This window comes from Lepidochelys olivacea, assembly GCF_965140295.1.
Source record: "Lepidochelys olivacea isolate rLepOli2 genome assembly, chromosome: 2".
NCBI lineage: Eukaryota > Metazoa > Chordata > Testudines > Cheloniidae > Lepidochelys > Lepidochelys olivacea.
Genome location: NC_140412.1, coordinates 255,778,712 through 255,806,252, shown reverse-complemented (window position 1 = coordinate 255,806,252; position 27,541 = coordinate 255,778,712). Strand labels below are relative to the sequence as shown.

General features: G+C 42.9%; 1 protein-coding gene and 1 long non-coding RNA gene across 6 annotated transcripts in view; one reads left to right on the top strand and one right to left on the bottom strand.

The window, feature by feature from the left end:
- Positions 1-20,492, top strand: part of LOC311515939 — a 33,663-nt gene extending 13,171 nt beyond the window's left edge. Inside the window, exons 2-6 of one of the 3 annotated variants that reach the window (XR_014710263.1) lie at positions 3,258-3,402; positions 3,620-3,745; positions 5,585-5,677; positions 6,447-6,529; positions 18,317-20,492. This is a non-coding gene — a long non-coding RNA (uncharacterized lncRNA). The remainder of the gene's footprint in view (positions 1-3,257; positions 3,403-3,619; positions 3,746-5,584; positions 5,678-6,446; positions 6,530-18,316) is intronic. The other 2 variants (XR_014710262.1, XR_014710261.1) reach the window with 2 other exon arrangements.
- PRKAG2 (protein kinase AMP-activated non-catalytic subunit gamma 2) overlaps positions 12,009-27,541 on the bottom strand; it is a 386,465-nt gene continuing 370,932 nt past the window's right edge. For 2 of the 3 annotated variants that reach the window (XM_084619463.1, XM_084619464.1), the window contains 5 exons: positions 24,302-24,467; positions 23,857-23,894; positions 21,123-21,269; positions 15,272-15,365; positions 12,009-14,794 (listed from right to left, as the gene is read on the bottom strand). In XM_084619463.1, the coding sequence (XP_084475589.1) occupies positions 14,763-14,794; positions 15,272-15,365; positions 21,123-21,269; positions 23,857-23,894; positions 24,302-24,467 (477 nt within the window). In that variant the 3' untranslated portion in view covers positions 12,009-14,762. Of the gene's footprint in view, positions 14,795-15,271; positions 15,366-17,575; positions 17,708-21,122; positions 21,270-23,856; positions 23,895-24,301; positions 24,468-27,541 lie in introns of all 3 variants that reach the window. The other variant, XR_014710259.1, reaches the window with a different exon arrangement.

The window sequence follows — 27,541 nt, the reverse complement described above, 5'->3', positions numbered from 1 at the left end:
ATGAATCCCATCAATGGCCCTGGAGCAGTTTGGAAACACCATTTTCTCAAAGTCAGCAATTTAGGGACATTGTTTATGCCCACTATCTTTGGATAAATCATACACCTGATTGCCTCAGAACTCTCCACCGCCACTTTACCCACAGGTAACTTTCCAACACCAAACTGGTCAGCACCAGACTTATAGCAGTCTGGGATAACTAGCTTCTAAATGGTTATGGTCACCTGCTTCTGGACCACCATGGCCGTCCTCATACATGTGCTGCGATGCTGGCAGGTCAATGCAAGCTGTTCACAATGCTCCAGAAATGTAGCTTGCTTTATGCGAAAGTTCTGACGCCACTGTTGGTCATCCCAGGTCCCAGTGACGATGTAATCCCATCAGGCTGTGCTCATGGCCCTGCTCCAGATGCGCCAGTCTACATAGGAGACAGTAGCGGTATACCGAGATTTGTGAACAACAGCCAGTTCGCGTCTGCCATGTCTGTATCGTGCCTTCGGTACATCAGAAAACACCACCAAAGGATGCACCAGTGACTTGTGGATGCTTTTCCCATTTCCTGAAACAGGAATGAAAGCCCAAGCAAGACAAGTTCTTCAACTGGTGATTCCTCCACATAGCTTGCACCAGTTGCCAGGAACGTGCAGACCCAAAAAATAATTTGATTAGATGTGTTGGTGCACTGAGACAATGTTGTGTAAAGTGCTGAGACGTGGACAAGCAAGTTTTCTCACAGTGCACCACAAACAAATGGCTAGAGCAACTATAGCTGGGAGTGCACTAGGAAGCCTGGGATAGTCTAGTTTGACGATGTTCTACGTATAGTAGTGTAGACATGTAAGACCCAGGTTCAGAAATTGTAAACTTAGGGTCAATATGCAGTGTGGATTCTCAAGCCCGGACTTACAAACACTGAGTTTGCAGGCTTGAATCCCACAGACCTGGGCTTAAATTGCAGCGTAGACATACCGTAAGGACTTTTGTGAGCACAATTATGTCATAGAATCATAGAACCATGGGATTAGAAGGTACTGCAAGGGTCATCTAGTCTACCCCCGTGGCAGGATACGGGATTTGTTGTGTCTAAACCATCTAAAACAGATGGCTATCCAGCCTTTTTTTGAAAACCTCCAGTGAAGGCAGTTTGTTCAATTGTTCTACAGTTTTTACAGTTAGGAAGTTTTTCCTGAGATTCAATCTAAATCTGCTATGCTGTAGTTTGAACCCATTGCCTCTTGTCCTGCCCTCAGTGGCAAGAGAGAATCATTTTTCTCCATCTTTTTTATGGCAGCTTTTCAAGTATTTGAAGGCCAGTGCCTCAGACCTCCAGAGCTTCCCTCGTTGCTTATGCACACTCTCTTAGCGTCCTTCCTGCACTGTGTTCAGGCTGGGCATCTAATTTAACCTCTTTGGGGCCAACCAGGCAGGAAGGCAAGGAACACCGGCTTGCTTAGCAAAGAAATTTCTTAACTACATTCACTTCACTCTGAAAGCATTAGACTTACAAGTTTTGCAAAATAACAAGTACTGAGATGTAACCTCCCTCTACGAGCCTCTAGTCTGATCTCACCCCTTCTGTGAGTCAGAACTCTTGTCAGCATTTCAGGCTAGGCAAAGACTCTCCTGCCATCTCTCTCTCTCCAGACAGTGCCTTTTTTTACATGTGGTGATGATCTGTCTCCCTTCAGAGAAAAGGAGAGGTTACTCACCTTGTACAGTAACTGAGTTCCTTTATATGTATGTCCCTATGGGTAGTTCATTTCAGGTGTGCATGTGCCCCTGTATCTTTGGAGATTTTTAGTAGCAGTGCCACATATACCCAATACACCCTTGTGCCCCATTCCCAGGATATATAAGGCTTTGTGGATGAATTGCCCTCAGCTTCTTCTCCACCACAAAGTCTCACAGAGAAAATGCTGAACAGAGAGGAAGGAGGGAGTGTAATGGAGCACCCCTAGGGACATGCATCTTAAAGAATTCCAATTACTGCACAAGGTGAGTAACCTCTCCTTCTTTGAGTAGTGTCCCTATAGGTGCTCCATTTCAGGTGACTCCCAAGCAGTATTCCCATAAAGAGGAGGGAGCTTTGGAACAGAGTCCAATACTGAAAAGAGAACTGCATTGTTAATTGCAGCATCTGACCTAGAGGCATGAACCAGAGCATAATTGTTGGAGGAAGTATGTATAGAAGTCCAAGTTGCAGCTCTGCAGATTTTAGCATCTTTGAGTAATGCCACAGATGTAGACTGTGATCTTGTAAAAGTGGTTATCACTCTAGAAAGAGGTTAAATCTAGCCAAGTCATAATGGGCAATAATACACCCCAAGATCCATCCTGGGAGTGTCTTGGTGAAGACTGTGGATCCTTTGTGTAGTGAGGCAAAACAACTTCCATCTAGTACAGAGGGGGTTAACGTCCCTCGTGGGTGCAGCCAACCCCACCTTGCCCCCCTTGAGGAAGTGCAGGGGTGGAGTAGGAAGTATAAGAATATGGCCCTGCAGCTCAGTTTTGGGCAGACCAGGGAAGGCGGCAGACGTTCCTCTGACAGAGCTGAGCTTTCAGTGAAGCCCATGAGTGGTAGTAGGGAGAAAAGGCAACCCACTGCCCCAGGATATGGACCACCTCGGGGAGAGATGGGAGGAAGAGCCACCTGACAGTGAGACTGAGAGCCAGGTTCCAGAAGCGACAGAGTAGTGCCAGCAGAACCACGTAGGATGTAGCCCAGGAAAGCATGACTTTGGTCTGATTGTGCGTCGGGAGGCAAGACAGTAACCACACATTTCCCCACCAACCCAGTGGCAAGATTACCTGCTACTGCTAGGGCCCTGGGCTGGGACCTGGTGAAGAGGGTGGGCCCGGGTCCCTCTACTCCCTAATCCCAGCCCTCGAATGCGGGACTGCACTATCCTTTAGGCTAGAAGGTCAGTGACAGAGTTTAACTGCTGTGCCCATGTCCAGAGGGCTCAAGCCCCTAGACTATTGGTGTCCACCCCAGTAGGCCAGGGCTACCAGCTGACTGGTGATGTGCTGAATCCTCCTTTTTGCACCCTGAACTGTCATTTGGGCAATTAAGCAGCTGCAAGTCAGACTGCCCAATGACCTGCTGGAGGGCATACCAATTTCCTGATGCCTCCAAAAGGGGGTGGCCTGAACCCAAGAGGGAGGACAGTTACACTTTGGAGCTGGCCATAGTTGAAACGAAGAGTAAACAGTTTTCTGCTGTGTAATAACACTCTATTTTCACTTTGCCTTAACAGATTGTTTTTAATCCCATGATCCATTAACCAGCCATGTGTTGAGGCAAAGACCTCTTGAGATTTGGGTGAAGGATCTTCCCGTGCGAGAAGGGGAGGGGCAAGCTGGAAAGTGATTGGTGAACAAGCAAATGGCCCACTGTCTGAGGTAAGGAAATCATGTCTGTCTGGGCCAAGTCAAAACTATTAGAATAATACTGGCTTTGTCCTTCTTTATTTTGAGTAAAACTTGGGATATTAGGAGCCAGAGGGAACACATATAGAAGACCCAAATACCATCGAAGGTGAAAAGCATGTTAGAGGGATTGGTGACCCACCCTGTCACTTGGGCAGAACTGAGTGCATTTCTTGTTTGTGGCGAACAGCTCTATCCGAGGGGTGCCTCATAGTTGACATATGCGGTGAAGTACAATGGAATCTATTACCCACTCATGGTCTTGTGAGAAGTGCCTACTGAATGTATCCGTGGTCACATTCTGAGCTCCTGGAAGGTAAGCTGCTGTGAGGACCATCTGATTGAGTATGCATCAATTCCAAAGCTGGTCAGCCTTGGCACACCCAGAGGGAGAATCTTGCCCCTCCTTGTTGGTTGATATAGAACATGCATGACATGTTGTCCATCATGACCTTTATACTCCTGGGGGAATTCTGCACCACTGTGCATGTGCATAATTAATGAGTTGCATATATTTTTAATTTTTTGCGCAGAAAAAAGGTTTTCCTGAAAATGTGTTGCAGTTCCACCTTTTGCCCAGCAGAGGGTACTGTGGCAATAGAACATAGCAGCGGGTCCCAGCAGAAAATAACTTCTGCAGTTCTGCCTTTTGCCCACCAGAGGGCGCTCTGTTAATAGAACATAGCAGCCACTCCCAGCTAGCTAGGGGCGAGAAAGAGCCTGCCTTTGTTCACATCATCTTTTGGGCCAGATCAGGGACAGGGGTTATGGGGAGGCAGACAGCATGGGACTGCTGGGGGGTCAGACAGGGGCTCATAAGGGCTAGTGAGGGAGGACAGACTGGGGCAGGGCCTGAATGGGAGTGGAGGCGCAGGGCCCCATGGGCGGAGGGGGAGGGAGTGCAGAGCTACAGGGAGAAAGGAGGTGGCTAAGTGGGGGCACAGAGACACAGGGGGACGGGAGTGCAAGGACAGATGGGGATGGGGGGAGTGACACACGTGCTTGACTGAATTGGAGAGGCTAGGGGTCAGCCAGAGTCTGCAAGGGGGAAGTTCCCTAACAGTCCCGCCCCCCCCCCAAACCTGTTCCATACTTTTCCCACCCACACCCAGCCACCTTCCCAGCAATTATTTTCCTCTCCCTCAGCTCCTCTGTTACCCCTGACTCCCCCCAGCCTTTGCACTGGTTCGGGGGGCACAGGAAGAATATGGTTCTGTATTGTAGTTTAAATGAATTATTACTCAGAGTTCTGTATTAATATGCCTAGTAAGAAATCTATTTGTCAAAAAACATTTTCTGAATCTTTTTTGTTGTCTTTATTGTTAACAGACATACTTGCTGACAGGTATTTTGAACTAAATGACCAAAAATAATTGAAACTGGTGTGATTATATTGTGTTATTTCTACAAATAAAATATTCAGAATTTTAAAATATTGGGCGCAGAATTTTAAATTTTTTGTTGCAGAATTCCCCCAGGAGTAACCTTTATGCATTTGCCCCTGATTAGTGGTAGAAACTGGAGACAGGGATATCTGACTGCCCTAAATTCTGGGAGGTTGATGTGGAGAGTGGCTTTTGAGGCATCCACCTTCCCTGGGCCATGTGGGTGTTCAGATGTGCTCCCCACCTCACAGTGATGCATCCGTTGTTATAACAACCATTGGGGGAGGGCAGACAAAAGGGACTCCTGCACAAACATTTTGAGAGTATTTCCACCAATTGAAAGATTCCTTTTCAAAGGTGGGTATGGAAATTAGTGTAGTTAGACTAAAAGAATGAGTACTTGTGGCACCTTAGAGAATATGACAAATACTAACAAGTACTCCTCATTCTTTTTGCTGATACAGACTAACACAGCTACCACTCTGAAACCTGTAGTTAGGCTGTGTCTTTTAAGAGAATAAACAGTTTTGAGCCACGCATGAAGGCAATACATTTGCAGTCTTACATGGTCTATCACAAAAGTACCAGCTACCCTATGTTTCAATAGCTGAAGAGAGTTCTTGACTGGGATTTGAGTACTGATCTAGACTGTATTGACTATGTTGGACAGGGCCACAAATCTGTGCATAGGTTTTTGCTGTTATTGAATGGAGATGAGGTATGATTTCTAACTTTTGTATAGGGGTCAAGGTGGATTTTTGAATGTTCAGTTGCAGGTCTAGTTTGAGGAAGACATCTATGGCCTTGCAAGTTGCCTGTGAAATTTTGTCCTGGGAGCAACCTTTCAGAAGCCAATCGTCTAGGTAAGGGAACACCAGAAGAGGAGGTTACTTATCTGTAACTGGAGATTCTTTGAGATGTATGGCCCCTATCTGTCTTCCATTGTGGGTTATGCATGCAGCATCGTATGCCCAGAGACGGTGAATTTGAAAGCAGAGTGTGTTGGCCTGCGCATGTGCCCTGGCTCACCTTGTGCCTCTGACCAAGGGGATAAGGGGCAGCATAGACTGACTGCTTCTCCAGTTCCTTCTCTACCACAAATCAGATAAGATCTGAAGCAGAGAGAAAGAAGGGCAGGTAGTAGAATACAGAGAGGGACCACACATCTTGAAGAACCTCCAGCTACAGATAAGTAACTTCCTCTTCTTGAGTGATGGTCTCTATTGTATTCCACTGTAGGTGACTGATAAGCAGTACTTATGTAGGATGAGGGTGCGAGGCTGTAGGGCTGAGCAAAGTACCACTGCCCCAAAGGAGGCATCAGTGGAAGAGTCCTGACCAGGGCATAATGTCTTGCAAATGTGTGAAGAGAGCCCGACATGGCTGCTTTATAGATGTCCAGGAGGGGTGCCTCCTGAACAGATGCCATAGTTGTTGCTTCCACTCTGGTGGAATGAGCTCTTACTCCAGGGGGGGAGGTGGGGGTGGGGGTTGCGCAAAAATGGATAGTGTAGCATACAGTCAAGAGATCCATTTGGAGAGCCTGTGGGTGAAGATGGCGTGCCCTCTGACTTTTTCTGCTATAGCGATGAACAGTCTTGGGGATTTCCTTATTGGTTTTGTTCTCTGTAGATAAAAAGGCAAGGCTTGCCAAACATCGAGGGAGTCGTGTCTTCGTTCTTCTGTGGAAATGTGTGGTTTTGGGAAGAACACAGGTAAGTGAATGGATTGGTTAAGGTGAAATTCTGAAACTATGTTAGGAGTGAATTTAGGGTGTAGCTGTAAAAAAAAACAACCTTATCCTTATAGTGTATGGAGGATCTGCCATCATCACTGAGATGATGGCTACAATGAAAGCAACCTTCATGGAAAGGAAAGACATGGAGTAAGTAGCCAGAGGCTCAGAGAGGAGCCCTGTGAGTACTGAGAGAACAAGGTTAAGGCCCCCTGGGGAGCAAGCTTCTTAATATGTGGGAATTTTCCTAGTAGGCCTTTCCAGAATCTATTGGTGACTGGATGTGCAAAGACCAAGTGGCCATGAGAAGGTGGGTGGTATGTGCTGATCATCATCAAGTGGACTTGCAAGATGCTGATGAACAAACCTGATATCTTCAAAGAGATGATATAGTCCAGGATGAGATGAATATCTGTAGTCTCTTGGAGAACCCCTCTTTGGTGTGCCCAAGAAGAGAAGCATTTCTACTTAGCTAGGTAATTTTTTTCTAGTAAAGTCCTTTCTATTACAAGAGAGGATATCTTGTACAGCTGTGGAGCATAAATATACCTGTCCAAATACCAAGCTCTGGGGTGGAGTGTACACAGACTGGGGTGCTTGATCTTGCCGTTCCACTGGGTCAGGATCTTGGGGAATATTGGTAGGATGATTGGTGGTTGGGATGACATGTAGTTGGTTGGGAAACTAGAACCGTCTGGGCCAGAAGGGTGTGAGAAAAATCCTGCTGGATTTTGTGTCAAACTCATGGCAGAAGTGTTAGCAGAGGGAAGGCGTAGTTGAACTGGTCCAGGCAAGGAAGAATCAGAGTGTCATCTGGGAGTGGCAATGTCGGTGCAACAGGTGCATTTCCTGTTTGTTTTGAGAGGCAAACAGATCCCTGGTTGGAATTCCCCATAAAGTAAAAATATTGCACAGTACTGAATCATGGCACTCCCCTTGTGGTAAACCCAAAATATCTGCTGAGGGAATTTGCAAGCACGTTTTGCTTTTGTGGAAGTTCGTCTGCTGATAGGGTGATTTGATTGCTGATACATCAGTTCCAGAGGCTGACTGCTTCTGCACACAAGGAGGTGGTTCTCACTCCCCACTACTTGTTGACATAGAAGACAGTTGCTATGTTGTCTGACGTTACAAGGACACATTGAGTGCAGGTGAATGGAAAAAAAAGACATTTCTTCCAGACTGCTTGCAACTCCGGGATATTGATCTGCATCCTGGAGTCTCGAGATGTCCAGGCACTTTGTGCTGTGTTGCTGTTCATGTGGGTCCCCCTACCTAATAAGGATGCATCTATAATAACGTAATAATGGTCCTGTCTGGAGAGGAAGAGGGATGCCCACTCATAACTGATAAGGTTTTGCCCACAACAGTAGGGAAGACAGTACTTTGGCCAGAACTGTCACCAAGAGATTTATGGAATGATGGCTTGGGAAGTATACTGACTGCAGCCAACTTTGAAGGCAACAAAAGTGGAGTCTTGAAAATGGGGTGATGTAGGTGCACGAGGACATATGACTTAGGCAAGAGAGACATGTCTTGACTGGTACTCGAGGGTTGCTTGTGGCGTGAGCTGTGATATTGTTCATGGTCTGGAACCTGTTCTTGGGTAGATATACTCTTGTGGTGATAGAATTTAAGGTTGCCTTGATGAAGTCCAGAGATTGCATGGAGGTGAGAACAGATTTTTCAACATTTATGACGACTCCCAGTGAGGAGAGGAAGTGTAGCATCATGGAAGTTGATGCATAGGCTTCCTGGTAGGAGTTGGCAACAGGGAGCCAGTCGTTGAAGTAGGGGAAGACAATGAGACCACGCTGTCTGACATGGGCTGCCAGTACCAAGAATATCTTGGTAAAGACTCTTGGGGGGAGGGGGCGGTCACTATTCTGAAGGGGAATACTCTACTGAAAATGGTGAGAGCCTACCACGAATCTGAGAAAGCATCTGTGGGCAGGATGATTATCTACATGAAAGTAGGCATTCTTCATATCCAGAGCTGTGAACCACATGCCCTTTTCTAAAGATGGAATTATCGTTGCCAATGTGATCATGTGAAATCTGAGTTTGCAAATGAAGCAGTTGATATGGCAGAGGTTGAGGATTGGTCTCCAACCACCCTTCATTTTGAATATCAGGAAGTAGGTCAAGTAAACTTTCTCCCTTGGTATTGAGGAGGGATGTGTTCTGCTGCTCCTTGCTGCAGTAGAGTTCACCTCTTGTTTGAGAATACTCTCATGAGAGTGATCCCTGAAGGAGGGTTGGGAGCTTTTTTTTTTGCAGGAAGTAGGGATGCAACTATCATATAGCCAGAGTGAATGACGTTCAGCGCCCTCTGGTCCAGTGTTTTTGCACTCCAGATGTTGAAAAAGGGTGCTAGATGACCCCCTAATGCTGTGTGTGTGGGTTGAGAAGTGTTGGACTGAGGGCTTGTCTACACTTACTGGGGGATCGACGAGCGGTGATCGATGCATCGGCGAATGGCAATCAATGCCTCAGCGGTCGATTTAGCGTGTCTAGAGAAGACCTGCTAAATCGACCGCAGGTCGCTCTTCCATCAACTCCTGTATTCCACTGGATCGAGAAGAGTAGGGGAGAGTCGACGGGGGAGCATCCCCCATCAATATTGCGTAATGTGGACCCTGCGGTAAGCAGATTTAAGCTATGTCAATTTGAGTTATTCTATTCACGTAACTCAAATTGCGTAGCTTAGATTGAATTTCCCCTGTAGTGTAGACAAGGCCTTCGTGTTTTGCTGCCCTTGAGCTCCCATCAAAAATAACGTCATGCAGGGGGCTGAGATTGAGATCCTGATTTTGTTGTAGAGGGTGTAGGGGAGCAGGACTTTTGAAACCTCTGTCTCTGACGTGGTGGTTCATAGGACCTCTGATGGAAAAACTGCTGAGCCATGTCTAGATTTGACCAGTGGGTGAAGAAACTTCTTCTTAGGGGCAGGTGTGTATATCCCCAGTGAGCAGAGGGTAGCTCAGGAATCCTTCAGGCTTTGGAGGGACTTGTCCATCTTCTGATTGAAGAGGTGCAGTTCATTGAAGGGTAGGTCCTCAGTGGTATTCTGGACCTCCTTCGGGAACCCTGACACATGGAGCCATGACTTCCTTAACATGATGCTGGCAGTAGTCATAGCTCTAGAGGAGGTATCAGCATCATTGACTGCAGATTGGAGGTGGTCCTATCAGTTTGCCTTCATCTATCAAAGTTTGAAAACAAGCTCTGTCCTGTTTCAGAAAGGCTGTCAGTAAACTCCCCAAACTTGGCATAGTTCAGGAAATCTTGTTTAGCCAATAGTGACTGGTAACTGGCCATCCTAAACTGGAGCTGGATGATGAGAAGACCTTTCTTCCCATCAGATCCAAGTGTTTGCCCTCTTTGTCAGCGGGAGTTGACTGGGGATGTTGCTATCTAGCCCTTTCAGAAGTGGCATGGACCACCAGTGAATTGGGAGTAGAGTGAGAAAACAAAAATTCCACGCCATTGGCCAGCACCTAATAATAATTCTTCACCCCTTTGGAATAGATGTGCAGGTGGCAGGAGTGTGCCAAACTGTTCTAGATGGCTTTTAAATAGCTTCATTAACAGGAAGAGCTATTCTGTTGGGTCTGGAAGCATGCAGAACGTCTAAGAGGTTGTGCTGGGAGTCTTGCATCTCCTTGAAAGTAATCTGAAGCTTTCCAGCAACTCTGTGAGGGTGGTCCTGGAACTGCCTGAAATCATCAGGGGAGCGGGGGAAGTAAGGGACATATAAGTCATCGCTTCTTCCCGGGAGGACAATGGCAGTCTTGCTGATTCTGGTAGAACTGCCGGATCCGGAGTATAATGCTCCTCCTCCTGTCAGACTGGGAAGCAGATCTGAATGTCCCCTTAAAGTGGGAAAAGGGGTGACATCCTGGCAGTTTGGATCAACTCTACAGGGGGGAGTACTGGTCCCAAGGCCCCCAATATGGCCAGTAGGGGGGGGTCAATAGGTGGTCAGGGGCCCCCCATGGCATATGGTACCAGCAGCTTTGTGTTAAATAAGGCATAGGTTGGTACCAAACCGGTGTAGGCCTTTTGGGGGGTGGTGGACACACAGGGTAAGGGAAGAGTGGTTCATTCAATGGCTCAATCTCCTGATGAGGAGAAGGTTGAGTCCTATTCCAGTGGTGGTACTGTTGGGAGATGTATTCTGTGTATGACAGGTGATAAGCTCCTTCCAGCAATCGATTCTCTGAGGTGATATCTCCCTGGAAAGGGGGGGGTGGGGACTTGTTGGAGGAGGGGATTCCGAATCCAGAAAAGTGAAATTGTCCTGTGGGGTGGCAACAGATTCACATCTCCCCACTGTGGGAGAGGTTCTGCTCATCTGGGCCATCAGACCATGGGGTGGTATCCAAAGTTGGCGGTGATCAGACTTTGTGCCAACAGACCCTGGAGTTTGGGTACTGATGGAACAGAGTCCAATACCAATAGAGCCCAATATTTATGGCCTTTCTTGTAATGCCTCTGGGACTTATGATGTCCTAAGTCCTCATGGTCCAAGCTGGTGGGCTTGCCTACAGTCAAGTCTGACTTCTCTGAAGTGAACTTGGAGGAAGATTTACTCTCGTGCTTCCAAGCTTCCTGACAAGTTAAGGGTCAACTACAAAGAACAAAAAACTGAGTAATGGCCAGCTCTGTTCTTTGAAGGAATCTAGTTCTTGATCCCACCCCTACAATTTTGGCTACCTATGGAACAAAGACCAACTGAAAGGATAATTTTAAAATGAAAAATTCTTTGTAGATAAATCAGAAAATTAAAATAGATAATGTGGCACACAGGTGATACGGCTCCAAGGAAAGGGAGGGAGTGATTTTTACATCCGCAAGGACAGAAGTACTTGCCTATTGGAGAAAAAGAGCTGAATTTCAGATGGAGAAGCACTCTTTCAAATATAAAATAGGGCTGTGAGGGAGGAGTTGTGCTGCAAAAGTGATCACAGCTGGAATGTGGAGAATCTCTAGAATCCAGTAACTGTAGGATAAACTTCCACGTAGAATCTCAAGGAGAAAGGATTGAGAAGAGACTAGACTCCCCTACTTTCTTATGCAGACCTTATCCCGTACTTCCCTCATTATTCAAGGAATTAATTTGAATCGCATTTACAGTATATTACATAATTAAAGTGTTAGCTCCAGCTACCATCATTTTGAAATCAGTGTGATTTTGCCTATTTATAATATTAATTTAACTATTAGAAGGGCCTGCTGTGGGAGGTGGGGAAATTACAAGAGGAGACAGACAGAATTTGCTTAGGGTTGTGAAGGCCTTGGTTTCAAAAGTATTATTTGCATAGTAAGTTCATAGTATTGAAAATTAATGCGACTCTGCATATCTAACTGGCATTTTATTTCACAAACTAAGCTATTTCAAGTTTTGTAACAGACATTTCATTTGACTTGATTGTATTTTTAAAAAAAATCTCCTTACATTCATGGTTTTTTAAACACACAAAAACAAACATTTGAATGCATTTCATTGTGTGGCATAAGAGCAATGCTTTACATGTTTATTTTACAGCTGTTCAATTATTTTGATGTAGATAACTCAAATTCAAACACTTTACTAAATACAGTACATAGGTCATACATATTATTTACAGCATAGGAAGGTAAGACTTAATGTGTCTTAAAATAGATAATGCTGTATTGGGAACAGTACATATTGGGAATAGTACAGCTGTCCATACACCACCTGTATTTGTGATAAATATTTTCCCAGTGGTATGCAGTCCTTTTATCAGAGGGTCCTACAACGTATATGTGTGCTCAACAATGCCCAAATAAAAAGTGGGAGAAAAGGGTAGTGTTCTAGACTTAAGACCCAATTCAGCAAACACTCACTTTAAGCACACACTTTGGTGCTTTGCTGAATAAGGAGCGAAAACCTCAGCCTTCTTTTGTGGGTCTTTCACTCCTTTGTGAATTCAGAGCATTTTGGTTTTAACTGTTATGCAATAATTCAGATAATTCTTTTTCTTAAAGACTTAGATCAGATTGTGATTCTCCCTATGACAGGAGGGAGTTCAGCCAATATAATTAATTCTCAAGTGACTAAGCTTCTGCTTTAATCAGTCTCTCTTACCACATCAATTGAATAAAATTTTCATCCCTTCTTCGGCAAAACAGTGGGCTTACAAATACACACCACCAATGTAACAGACAGTGTTGAACACACACATTATGCTAGTGCTCTCTAAAAAGGGACAAATGTGGAGGCCTTAACTTAGAAGAAGTTGCAAAGAAGAAAAAATTCTACCACACTGCCACAGGAGAAAAAACCAAGAGCCACTCCATTCAGTTTTATTTTTCTCTCTCCACCAACATTATTCCCAGAGCTTGGACAATGCTATTTATGATGGAGATGATGAACTCTATATGCTGAGGTTATTGTTAAACCAAAGCAGCCATTTAAACTTCAGCACCATTCAAACTATATGGGAAAGAGTCAATTTTTATCTAGTCAGAAAGGAAAAGTTTTTAGAGAAAGACCCTTTATAAAACTTTTCAGAGGGGATAAGCAAGGGAGAGAAAAAAATTAGTAAACAATTTTTTTTGACAGTGTACTATGTGAATGTGTTCAGATTTTATGTTGAAAAAAAAAAGTCTGAGGGGCTATTAAGAAAGAGGAGCTGTCAACGGTAGACCCAAAGTTTACGGTTATAGAAAGCAAGTTTTGACAAGACAGGTTTTTTGTTTGTTTGTTTTTTATAAACAAGTCATTAACGTAGTTTTCAGTTTCATTTAAACATTTCCCATCCTGTGTTTGGAATTCGAGAGTGACAAATCAATTCATTTTGATTTTCTCCCAGATAGGACATGGAGAAACACCCCATAAATGCAAGACTGAACATTCATTCAGTTTTTCTAGTGTAAGGTGTTATTCAGTAACCCAGGTAAAGACATTTGCTTTTAAAGTAAGTGTCCCTTTAATGTACAATTAGCCTGTAAAGAGGGAAGCGAGATAAGAATAATTCAATGTCTTACGTTACAAAAAGATAAAATATCCAGGTGGGAAAAAAGGATGTAAGAAGCATGTAAAATCTGTACATGCAAAGATACCTGGCATTTTCAAAAACTGCTATGAAAAAACTGATATAGTAAGGTTTCTTTAATTTCTTCTATCTGCAGAAGAAAGTCTACAATTATATAGTGTGATCTCTAAGCTTTATGGTGCATTTACATTAGCAAAAACCTTTCCTCACTCTTTGCATCTGTATGAAAACTCTATATCCATTATAATTTACAAAAAATTGTATCTGCAATCTTACAAACATGATTTAACATTTTAGTACACAGGAAAATATATAGCTCTCTGGCACTTAGTCTCCTCCACAGTACCTATCTATTACAGTACAGAATAACACTTTTCAACACGTGCTTTTGAAAACCTTAGACTGAAGTAATGTGGGCTCATCTAGAAGCCACGGCTTCTGCAGCTCCCAAGTGTTAAAAAATGAGAAAAATCTGCCACTTTTTTTGTATAACAATCAACAGTTTATTAATGGACATGGTGAAATTTTAGCTATCCACCAAAAATGTGTAAAAAATTGCCATGAAAGTAAAAATAAATAAAGCTGTTTTTAAATCAATCAGTTCAGAATGCAATATTAAAAACATGAAACTGTCATTAAAGTTTTAAAGTAATCTACTGATATTCAAATTACAACTTTTATGACAAATCTAATGAGAACTGAAACTGATTTGGTTTTAGGTTTAAAAACTTTCACATTCAAATACAGTGTCTTGTTTAGCACAATACTTCCTCTGACAGTGATGGGCAACTGATGACATATTGCTGTATTTGACATAAGGCACTATGATATGAATATGCCATACACTTGCCTTATGTCAGACGTCTGTTGCTGACCAGTGACTTCTGTCAAATACGAATGAAACAATTTCAGAATACAGTGCATTTTAATGAAGGACACAGTCTTTCAGCAAACATTTTGAAGACATTTTGAAATGCAAGCCTACATTTTTTAACATATAAGCTTTTTTGTCATGCTGCTTTTTTGCGACACCACTGGGGGAAAATACAGACATTACCCATCACTAAGTTTCAATACACATTCTCATAACCGTTCTTCTCGTTTCTATTGCAGTCAGTGTTCTTGAGGCAAACTTGACCCAGAAACTTCATTCAAGTTCTCCTAGAAAGCTTTATACATTCACAGCAGTCACTCAGTTTCACTCTCCTTTTGTCTGGCACCTGTTCATAGAAAAAAAATCCAGACTTTTCAAAAACACACAGTGTCCTATAGAGAATTCTTTCCCAGGTGTCTGGCTGTTGGAGCTTGCGGAAATGCAATGCTCAGGGTCTAACTGATTGCCATATCTGGGGGCAGGAAGGAATCCCCCCCCGACACCCCGCCCCCCCGGTCAGACTGACAGAGACCCTGCAGCATGGAGCACAGGGTCACTTGCAGGTTTAAACTAGTGTAATGGTGGATTTTGTGTAATTTCAAGGCTTTAAATCACGATTTGAGGACTTCAATCACTCAGCCAAAGGTTATGTACAGGAGTGGGTGGGCAAGATTCCATGGCCTGCAATTCGTAGGTCAGACTAGCGGATCTTGATGGTTCCTTCGGACCTTAAAGTCTATAATAGACATTAGCAACAAATCAAGCAGACTAAGAACAGCATGCTGAAGGTTTATGGAAAGAGGTCAGAAGGCAGCATCTATACCTGCTGGCGTAAGCACCAATGCTTGTAGAATGTCAGAGAGGGAGATGATACCCACAATGCTATCTGCTTCATTCACTACTACCAGACGATGAACCTGCAAGCAGGGAAAATACATTTTATTGGATAGGAATTTTATTTTTCCCGATTTATAAATAATGGCAACAGTGAAACAAGAGTCCTAAAATAAAGTGCTGTAAGGTGGGCAAATTTCCAGAATTAGAGGGAAGAAATTGTTCAAAGTCATCAGTTTCTTGACTAACATTTTAATATGGTGGTATCACAACATGCTTAAGCTGCTACTTAAAGGAGCACACAGTTGTAATATCTGTGTGATATTGCAGCAAAAGGGACCCTGTCAAGCAACATCAATCCAGAAATAATAAATGTATTTATTTTTACAAAACCTAAGCCTTTAAAACTTAGCATAGCTCTGTTCTGAAAAGTAACTCTGAAGTGCCATTGTGAGTTTCAAATTTTTGAGTCAACTTCTGAATACACTGGATATGAATTAGAGTACAATGATAAGAACTTGACTTTAAAGAGATTTTTCCAACTGCTAGCCCCTGCCAACTCAACCTGGCGTCTTATATTCACAAGCTGCGTCCTTGAATGTGCACCGTCATCAGGAAGAGGAGATTGTGTGTGTCAAATTCTGCAGTCAGATTTATTCAAACTCATCGTATTCAAGTTGTTTTCAGTGACACTTCTCTGTAATGGGATTGGACAGGTCAGATTGAGGGCCAAATCTGGTTCTAAAATTGGAACCTGAATAACAATTCTACTAATTTTGCATGAAGCCTGAGCAGATTTCATGTCATACTCCAGGTAGCACTGCAGAGATAATACAGCTATGAGAGTCAAGTAGCAAAGATGGGTTGCTAGACCAAGTAGATACAACTCTGAATACCCAGAGATTTGTGAATAGCAAAGTGATATTTTTACAGTCACTTTTCAGAGTAGAATTTTAAGACCAACAGAAATGTTTCACATTTCATATATATATATTTAGCAGAAACAGAGTTATCAAAAAATATTCACCTTCCGAGTTTATAATCTAAACATTGCAGCGTTCATCAGGACCAGAAAAATGAACCTAATCAGAAACAAAGTGAAGCTAACCAATCTAGTTTTGTTACAAGTTGAGAGCAATATTATATACTAGTTGCATAAATAGTGAAAAGTTGGTTTAACAATTTCAGTTTGAATAATCTAATTTAACTGCAACATACAGTTGTAGTGACAAACTTCAAGAGTAAGAGTTGATCATCTACTTGAGTATAAAATGTAGATATCTAACAGCTGAATACTCTTGATCATTTATCTTAAGGTTCAACATTTAACCATTTCTTCTTTTTTACTATCACTAAAAATCAGTTTTCTGTAAGACATCACTTTTTTTCATGGGAAAGATGTCCAAATGAGTAAAAATGTAAATAGTGAGATTACTGCTTCCAGCACAGTATTTCAATGAGAACCAGCATTATTCTCTCTCAAAGATGAGATTAGGGCTGACAGATACAAGTGATAAGGGCAAAAAACAGAGTTGCAATCTTAACAACTTTCCTATTTCTTTTATTAACACCTTGGAACCCCCTTAGTGCTAGGCAATCAAATTTCTCAAATGCTAGTAAGTGAAAAGAAGAAACCTCATCACCCTCACCAAGGGGATAACAGCATGAAAGCAGCATCTCTGGTTTGATTAAAGTAATGGTACGTTAATTTAGGACTGAGGTTAACTACATACCAGTCAGGATACCTTAGAGCTCCTCTTCTCTTGTATTTGAACAGTCATACCCACCTGATACAAATGGGGAACACAGGAAAGAAATAGAAAGAAAAGGGGGAAAATTCTGTTTTTATATTTTTTTCTTCTAATGAAATTGTGCTGGTGATACTTTAGACACGGATATTAGTTTTCTGTATATTACGCACATTTAATCACTTGGTCATCTTTCTCACATTGTGTCGTGAGTTCCATTAAGAAAAATTATTACTATATCAATTAAACACTTAATACCAGTATGATTAAGCATTCTTGTTTAGCAACCAAAAAGATCAATTTAGTACCACACTTGGAATTTTTATAGTAAAAATAACTGTTTTACACACAAGACACAAACTAATCTCCCCCAGCCAGTGGGCAGCTTCTAACATCACTGGGGAACAGGGCCAGATTTCTAGAATATTTGTGGGCCTCTACATAAAGCTGACTCATTGAGAAATATTTTATATTTGTGTATTTATAGTGTATCCATTTAAATAGAAAAATTTCATTCGTTATACAATGCACACAAAAATACATACAGTTTTTCCTATTAGATGTTAAGTGAATGTTTGAAGTTGTGTGAATTGAACTATACTGCAGCTATCAAGTGGCAAGTCTCAAGAAGCAGGTTCCTCTTGTAAAAGTGATTTTCCTTCTCAGTGAGCTGTCACCTGGTAAAACAAAGGTTAATGAGGAAGGGTCAGGCAGGCAGGCCAAGATGGGCCACATCCTCATGTGACATGCTGTCCAAATCACTCTCTTTGTATTTCTGCACTAATGGTTGGGTTATTTTTTTTTGAAGTGTTCTTTGGGGGATGCAGACATTCCATAAAGCTTATGAGCAAAAGTAAGTCCATTGAGGAACACAGTGTAATTCTCATAGACTGAGGGAGGATAAGTATGGCCTTACCAGGGTCAGTTTGCATCCCCAAGGGAAGGAATCTTTTTTGAAACTGTTGTAATGGATTTAAGACCTCTAAAGATATTAATAGAAAGTTAGACATAATATGGGTCATTCTAGACACACTGTAGTACAAACTGCAAGCTTTAGTGGGCACAGAAAAAGCCAGAGGATATGGAACTGTCTGTTGATACAGTTCTAATGGAATACCGAGGAATAGTACTGACAATCTTGGGAATTAGCTCAAATTTAATAAATGTAAGTTTGGGGTCCCTGAAGATGCAAAATCTTGGATGCAGAAACTGAAATAATATGTTTTAAATTACTCTTGAAGATGACTGAAATGGGTAATTTTGATTTTCTGCAATGGACTTGATAGGTGGACAACTCTCTCTCTTGCTCCCTCATATGAATTCTATTGACACTGGAGAAGGAAGACAGAGGATAACAGCACCCAAACATTGGTAGATACAGCTACAGGTGAAACTGATTGAGACTTCATAATGTCTGCTTCTCTGGTCAGTCAGGTAACATCACATGGCAGAATCAGTAGGAACCAGATGTGTATCATAACTAAACATGATCAGGGATGCATGATGCAGTAATGTTAATGTTATGTATTTGTCATTTGAATTTACACATATCTTTATGCTTTTAGCATGCTTGAACTCTTATTTTTGTTAAGTTTGCCTCATTGTAAATGCATCTCATAAACGGGGGTGCTGGAAACCTGTGTGAAGAGTTTTCCTGCTTAAAAGATACCCAAGATTCAAAAAGTCTGCCAGGATGTTTTCCACAGCATTTAAAGATTTCATTTAGAAAGCTAAGTTTGTAGTCCTCTCTTTTTCTAAAGATAACCTTTTAAAAAACAAACAAAAAAAGCGGTGCTATCTTCATCTTCCTGAGTCTAGAGACATACTGAAATAGCTGTTTAAAATGTATACTGCTCCATTCTTCTCAATGTAGTGGTTATTCTGCAGTTTATAAGCAATTTAAAAGTCACTGTTAACTCTTTCACTTATGCTTGTCATATCATCTGAACAGTGAATGACTCTGAAAGGACATTCCACAAAAGTTTTAAAAGATGCCAATAATATTCTATCATATTTCTTCCCCAGCCAGTCAGCAAAGGGTGACCAATTCCCCAGTTTACCAGCAGTCTTAATTTCTGGGGTTACCCTAATCTGCCAACAGATTATACTGAAACATTGGTTAAAACCCAGTTACAGTATGCTCACTAGCCACCTGGTCAGCCAGCTTCTCCACAACTTTTAGTTTCTAATACCGCCAGTGCCTCTCACACTCTATCTTAAGAGTCTCAGATTTCAAGGTCAGAAGGGCCCACTGTGATCATCTGGACTGATCTCCGATATAACACAGGCCATAGAACTTCCTCAAAATTCCTAGAGCAGATCTTTTAGAAAAACATCCAATCTCGATTTTAAAACTGCTAGTGATGGAGAATCCACCACAACCCCCAGTAAAGTGTCCCAATGGTTAATTAGCCTCACTGTTAAAAATTTGTGCCTTATTTCCAGGCTGATTTTGACTTGCTTCAGATTCTAGCCATTGTATCAGGTTACACCTTTCTCTGCTAGACTGAAGAGCCCATTATCAAAGATTTGTTCCCCATGTAGGTACTTATAAACTGTGATCAAGTCACCCCTTAACCTTCTCTTTATTAAGATAAATAGGTTGAATTTCTTCACTATAAAGAAATGTTTTCTAACCCTTTAATCATTCTCCTGGCTCTACTCTGAACCCCCTCCAATTTATCAAACATCCTTCTCAAACTATGGACACCAGAACTGGAGGCAGTATTCCAGTAGTGGTAGCACCAAAGCCAGGATACAGGGATAAAATGACCTCTGCTCCTACTTGAGATTCACATTTATGCATCCCAGGATCACATAAGCTCTTCTGGCCACAACACTGCACTGGGAGCTCATGTTCAGATGATTATCTACTATGACCCCCAAATGTTTTACAGAGTCGCCCATCCTATAAGTCTGGCCTACATTCTTTGTTCCTAGATGTATACATTTAGCCATATTAAAATGCATATTGCTTACTTGTGCCCAGCTTATCAAGCAATTCAGATCACTGTGTCAGTGACCTGTTCTCTTCATTATTTACCACTCCTCCAAATCTGTGTTATCAGTAAATTTAATTAGAGATTATTTTGTTTTCTTCCAGGTCATTGATAAAAATGCTAGACAGCATGGGGCCAAGAACTGATCCCCACAAGACCCCACTAAAAACATCTAGTCAATAATTCCCTGTTTACAATTACATTTTGAGACTACTCAGCCGGTTTTTTAATACATTTAATATATACCATATTAATTTTGTATTATTTAGTTTCTTAATCAAAATGTCATGTGATACCAAATCAAATGCCTTACAGAAATCTGAGCATATTACATTAACACTATTATCTTTATCAACCAAGCTGGAAATCTCATGGAAAAAAAAAATCAATCAAGTTAGGGTGACAGGATTTATTTTCCATAAACCCATGTTGACTGGCATTAATTATATTACCCTCCTTTAATTGACTACATTATTCAGCTTTAATTATTAATAATAATATATACACATATATAATTATCTTACAGTTGCACAAAAAAGTATGCCATCTTTGACAGGCCCCCATCCATTCTAATCATGGTTTTGATTCTGAGGTTACTTCTGAAAAATATGCCATGCATCCTCAAACATAGCTTATCAGCTGAAAAGCATTAGGCATCCATAGTGCAGTTTGCAGGACTGTGCATTTGTTGCCAAGTATGTTCCAAAATCAGCATCTCTCTTGAATAACATTCTTTTTGAAAGATTCTTCCATTGTCCACTGATATCAAGTAGAAAATATAGCAGTGGGACCAAGTGGAGAGACAAGCTACAAAAAATATCTTGTAATTCCCCCCATCACCTGCCAAGTCCTCAACGAAGTCATACTTATTTCACCAAGATCACCTGCAAATGATCAGTGCCCCCACTGATAAACCTAGTAAATCACCACTTTGATAGCTACACATGCTAATGTAAGAAGCAATATCTGCAGTGAACCATCAAAGTTACTTTGTGTTATTTTATTGGACTTTGATAAAATGATGCTTATGCACTATTTGGTACCCTTGTTGTCTTATTGCTTTAAAACACTAAAGTGAACAAAGTAATCTCACCTCAGCCTTCACTATTCTATCAACAATGGTCTCCAGTGTTTCCAGCTTACTGCACTTCACAACACCTTCAAAATACTGAGAACGGTGCTGGAGGGCTTGCGTTACTGTGATATCTAGATTATTATAGGTTTTTTCAGCAGCAAGGTTCTGAAAAATAAATTAGAGGAATCATTAGTCTTCACAAGAGGCAAGGAGATATTTGTCATTAAACTATCAATGCAAATATCAATTTACATTTCTGGTGTAAATTGATGGCTATTCCACTGCATATATTAAGCAAAGTCTATCAGAGTCCTTCAGCTGTGTAAACACAGCCAAGTACATCAGGGCCAGGATTATACAAGTTTATTCTCAAACCATTTGGAAGTTAGAGGAAAAGGCATTCATGAGCACATCTCTCCACAAGAAGGTGCTTACCTTTGTGCTCAGGGTTGCTCTTGTCAAGAGAAAAATACGGATTTATTCTTGCTGGTCTAATTTACCATCAGTCTAGATGAAAGAGAAAGCCACTGGGTGGAGAGATGATCAAAAGATGTCCTAATTTAGCTCCCACATTAAAGCCGTCAGCCAGCAACAAGTGAGCCATTTGCGCCTGGAGGTTTGGTTTTGGGTCCAGGTGTACGTTTTCCCCAGTGAACAGGTTTGTGGTGGCCTTGTGGTTCAGATTTGTGCTTTTTGTTGCAGCTTCTTTAAGTCATAGATTTTTCTTAAGTTTTCTCTCTAAGGAATTAACTTGGACTCAGACCTCTTCCTTTTCAAACACTGTTGTGAAAGGTATGAGAAATATGGATGGAAGTCCTACTTGTCCTGCCTCAGTGGTTGAAGAGGTTGAACAATCCTCTGAGACCAAGACTGAATCAAATGTTTTAAGGCGGTATTATTAACTAGAGATTCCCAAGGCCTGGGAGGATGAAAAACTCTTGCTTCTACACAGCTTCCTTGCACCCTATAGTCACCCTGAAAGGACAGAAGAATGTTTTCCACAAGGGTGGAAATGGAAAGCACAGAAGACTAGAAGAGATAAGCAGGTGTTTGGGAACCCTGACTCTAAAAAAGCATTGTGTACAGATAAGTGTTGGTAAAGGCACTGTAAAGCTATTTCACATTTGGGATACTTCTCCCTTAGTACTGATTTTCAATGCAGGGTTACAGACATCAGGATTTTCCACTGGCACACTTGTGGCAAGAGCTATTAAATCACTCTTGATGCATCTGAAGAAGTGGGTTTTTTTACCCATAAAAGCTTATGCCCAAATAAAAGGTGCCACCAGACTCCTCGTTGTTTTTGTGGATACAGACTAACATGGCTACCCCGCTGATACTAGATCACTCTTGTGTGTCTATAGAATAAATCCAGCAACCAGAAGGCCCCATTAGATGGAAGGCTCTGCTAGGTCACACTGGCACATACAGATAAGATGAATATTGAAATATGGGCTTTTCTTTTCTTGACGATTCCAGCTATTTAGATTGTCTGTTGGACAGGCAGGCTGGCAGCATGGGCTAGACTAAACTGTTACGCTACTGAGAGAAGCCATGGTGAAAACATCAGCCTGAGCGAGGCTCAGATACACACTGGGCAGGAAGGATTTAGCACACCGGCTCCTCAGGCTCACATACAAAGGACAGCCACATGGTTGTCTACTCCTGAGGGAATTCTGCACCAAAAATACAAAAATTCTACAGACAATATTTGAAAATTCTGCAAATGTTATTTGCAATAAATAAATGTTGAGGCTCCAGCATGGCAGTGTGGAGCACAGGCCACTGGCTACATGGAGGTGGGAGATGATCCTGCCACCCCCCAGTGCTCCCAGGGACAGGGACTCAGGGGTGAGGCTGCACCCAATCCTGACACAGCGCAAAGCCTGGGCCTGCCCCAGAAACACCCTGGGGCGCTGTCCTTCTGCGCCAGGCGCACCAGGTATGGGCAGGCAGGGTCAGCCCCGCAGGATCCAAGTGTAGAGGGGCTTAGTGTGTGGGAATCTATATGTGGGGTGAGAGGGTTCTGTGTGGGACAGCTCAGTGTGGGATCTGGATGCACACGGATTCTGGGTGCAGGGGCAATAGGACTCACCAGGGGTCCAGTTGAAGGTAATTGGTGCTCAACAGGAGGGGGTCTCAGCGGGGGGTGGGTCTGGATGTGGGGGACTCAGCAAGGTGGTCTGGGTGGCAGTGGGGAAGGGGGAATGGGGTGGGGAAGAAAAGGGGATAAGGGAATTGGGGGGCAAGCGGGAGCCCGGCATGTGGCATCCTCTTGGCAGCAGCTGGGGTTCCCCTGTTAAGCAGCTGGGGTTCCCCTGTTAAGCAGGCCCATCAAACTCCCATCCCAATGAGCCCCATTCTGGGTTTCTGACAGAATTCTGCCAGGTGTAAAAATCCAGTCATATGAAACTCCCAATAACCAGTAAGAGGAAATCCTCAATCAAACTCTCTGAAAGAGTTAGGCTCTGGTGTAGCAGTAGTCAAGACGAGGATGGCTGAACTGGGAGGGGATGAAGCCTATACGTTCTCCATTGTGGTGCATGAGTAATGTAGACCACCAGATGCACACATAAAAGAAACACTAATAAGCCAGAAAAAAATACTGTGCAAAGTGAATTAAAAGTGGTGTTTTAGCCAGTTCATCAAATTAAAAGTTAAGGAATAAGTAATAGCTGAAGCAAACAACTAAAGGACTGCAATTTCAAAAGATACACTTTAAAACATTTTACAAAAATTAGAAGATACTTACTATTACATCAAATTTGGAATAAATATCTACAACTTTTCCTAAAAATGAAAAAAAAAAAGTTAGTAAACTTTTAAAAACAAAGAAAAAAGTTAATTTCCTTGCATCCTAGTTTCATTAATTACCTTATAATTACAAGGAAAAAATTCAGATCAAGAATGAAAAAAAAACTTTTGACATGTTACAGTGAACATTTGGCTAACTGAACAAGGGCGTGATATAATGAGATCTTCTAAGCCTGTTAACCTAGATTTTTCATTTGTTTATTTCTTGTATCTCAAATTATATTCTATCCCCTCCTCACCCTTGTTGTTTGATGAGCAAGTGGCAGGATGGTATAAAGACAGATTTAGGGCTGGTTTCAGCACAGGTAATTGTACAAAATAAATTCAAAATTAAACATGCTATCACTCCCCTTTACTATATTCTTGTACAGCTTAATACACACCTGACTCATCCACAACTGGTAATGCAGATATCCTTCTGTCTACGAATATGTTCAAGGCTTTAATAATAGGAGTGTCTGGATGTATGAAGGCAATGTTGTGATAAGTTCCTATCCCAAGTTCATCCAGGTTCTTCTTCATAAAGGCAGGCTTTGGCATTTCTGACACCTACGAGAATTAAAAATACATTCATGCACAAATCATGGTGGTTTCTCCATCACTGACAATTTTAAAATCAAGATTAAGTGTTTTTCCAAAAGATATACTCTAGGAATGATTTTGGGTACATTCTGTGCCCTGTGTTATACAGGAGCTCAGACTAGATGATCAGAAGGGTCCCTCCTGGCCTAGAAATTTATGGGTTTACAATGCAGTTTTCTTCAAGTGCTTGCACATGTCCATTGCAATGTAGGTGTGTGCCTGCCCCGAGAACAGCTGCCAGAATTTTTTCTGCGAGTGGATCTGTCAGCTCAGCTCTGGTGCCCCCTGGTGCTGCGCACTCGTAGTGCTGGTAGAAAGGGCCCTGCTGATGCTGTGCCCCCTCAGTTCTTTGTTACTGCCTATGACAGTTGCTGGAACTGCTCTGGTTGCTTCGGCAAACGTCACAATAGTTTTTGCTATTTTCTAGTGTAAATAGTTAATCCGTTTTTTTTTGTAGCTAATTTCCTCCCCCCCCAGTTACATTAGTGCTGGGCCCTTCCCCGATCAGTTAGAGAAGTTCGTCCATCTCCAGGTGCCATGGCACGCCTTGGCTTCAAGCCCAGTGCTTCCTGTGGCAAGTCGATGCCCTTGAGCGACCCACACTCAAGCTGTCTCAAGTGCTTGGGAGAGGCTCAGAGAAGGACCACTGCCAGATCTGTAAGGACTTCAAATCTTGTACCAAAAAGGACTGGGAAGTGAGACTGAAGGGCCTTCTCATGGAGGCAGCTCTGAGACCTGCTTCAGAGCTGAGTTGCTCAGACTCGGTGCCAAGTACCTCGGTGTCGGTGCAGAGCATTCCTAATGCCTAAGAAGAAAAACAAGCAGCAGCCAGAGAGAGGTCAATCCCCAGCACTAAAGTCAATCAGACATGGGGACTGGGACACAGTGAGATCTGTGCTGGGACATTCTTCCACCTTGACACCAGCAACTCTGGCACCTATGCAGGTTCCATTGACTTTAGAGGCACCGACCTAAGGTAGGCAACATAACTCCAATATGTTTATGGTGCCATCAATTCTTGAAGTGTTCACAGCAGCCAGAGACCTCCTTTCATTGCCAGTGCCTCTATCTCTGGCGATGCTGAAATTGGTGTTGCTAGTGCCATTGAGTGGCAGGGAACCATCTTCCTCCTGCCACCGCCTGGCTCCAGGACTATTTTCCAGGGGCAAACCCTCTTTCGTGGCCTCATCACAGGCTTCACCATTGTCCACCACCATCTCTGGCAGTAACAGGGTCTGCATCGCCCTGGTTGTCTCACCAGGACTCACTGTCGTCGTCAGAAGTGGGGTCAACTCATCTCGCCCTCACAGTCACCCACGCTACTCGCTGAGGCACTCCTACTCCACTATGGCCCCAAATGCACAGGTGACACCGAGTACATGCAATGGCCCTTCTGAAATCAGTGGGGGTTCCCGCCCAGCCCAGGGCTCTTTCTAAAGGTGCTCCTATTCGGTGGCCTCTGAGAACAGAGCACCACTGGTACCTCGCCAGGAGACTCCCAGTCTGGACTCCAGTACCAAACTTCAAGAGGCGTTGCCATAGGTCCTGGGCAAAACAGAAGGAGGGGTTGAGGCCCCCCACACAATGCTGGCTTCCTCTTCCTCCTCCCCAGATGAGGCTGTGGTGACAGCTGGCATGTTTCCTCCCCAGTCTGGTCACAAGGCTCATCAGGAAACTCTACACAACCCCAGGAGGCGGGACTGAAGCATAAGCCCACCCAATCTGTGCCACCCCGAGGGGGAGGTGGAGAGGGGGAGACAAAGCCAAGGCCCCACTGCCCTGGGGTGGGGGACAAAGCCAAAGCCCAAGGACTTCAGCCCCAGACAGGGGGCCTGTAATCTCAGTTCCACTACCCAAGGCTTCAGCCTCCAGGCTTCAGCCCCAGACAGTGGAGCTCAGGCTTTGATCCCAGCAAGTCTCAGCCAGCCCTGGTGACCACATTAAAACAGGGTCACTACCCCCTTTGCAGTCCCGACCCACAGTTTGAGAACTGTTGCACTATACTATCACCCAGCAGACCAGAAACAATGCTAGCTTTGGCCGAGCAATGTTGCAGTCAGCATGTTCATGAACTCTGAGCCCACCTCCTAGACAACTGCTTGGGAGTCACCTACATTGGAATGGACATGTACAAGCACTCGAAGAAAAAACAGTTACTAACCTTTCTTTAACTCGTGTTCTTCAAGATGCGTTGCACATGTCCATTCCAAGACCTGCCTCCCTTCTCCTCTTGTCTGAGTCAGCCAATAAAGAAAGAACTGAGGGGGCATAGGGTCGGCAGGGCCCTTTATATTGGTGCTCTGTGCGTGGCACCAGAGCTAACCTGACAGATAACACGAGGGGAAAAAATTCTGGCAACTGTATTCGGGGTGTGCAAACACCTACATTGGAATGGACATGTGCAACACATCTCGAAGAACAGTTATAGAAAGGTTAGGAACTGTTTCTTTCCTCATATAGATGTCTTATGGCTAAAGTGCCCCCATATAATTGAACTCCCGAAAAAGTCAGCATTCAATGCTTTATCTACAGAGTTCAAATCATTATCATAGAGTTTCATAGCAATCCAATAGTACGTTTTAGTTAAGCTGAAAAACAGGTTCAGATCTAGAACAATTTTATCAAAGAGGTGCAGAATTAAGATTAGAAAATGAACTTGTTCTGTTCTGATGCTGTATATTTATCTAATCGTACGTAATGACAACACATTATATGCATTTGACTCTAAGCTGCATCTTCCCCTTTTTCAGTTTACTGAAAGCAGAAACAACAAAAAAAGCAGGAACAAAAAGACAAAGCGTAATCATTCTGGACTGTGTACTTAGTTCAAAACCTGCTTTCCCATCCAGCTCACCACCTAGTCTGGCTGATCAGAACATTAAGAATGGCCACACTGGGTCAGACCAAACATCCATCTAGCCCAGTATCCTATCTTCCGACAGCGGCCAATGCCAGGGGCTTCAGAGGGAATGATAGAACAGGTAATCAAGTGATCCATCCCGTCGCCCATTCCCAGCTTCTGGCAAACAGAGGTTAGGGAC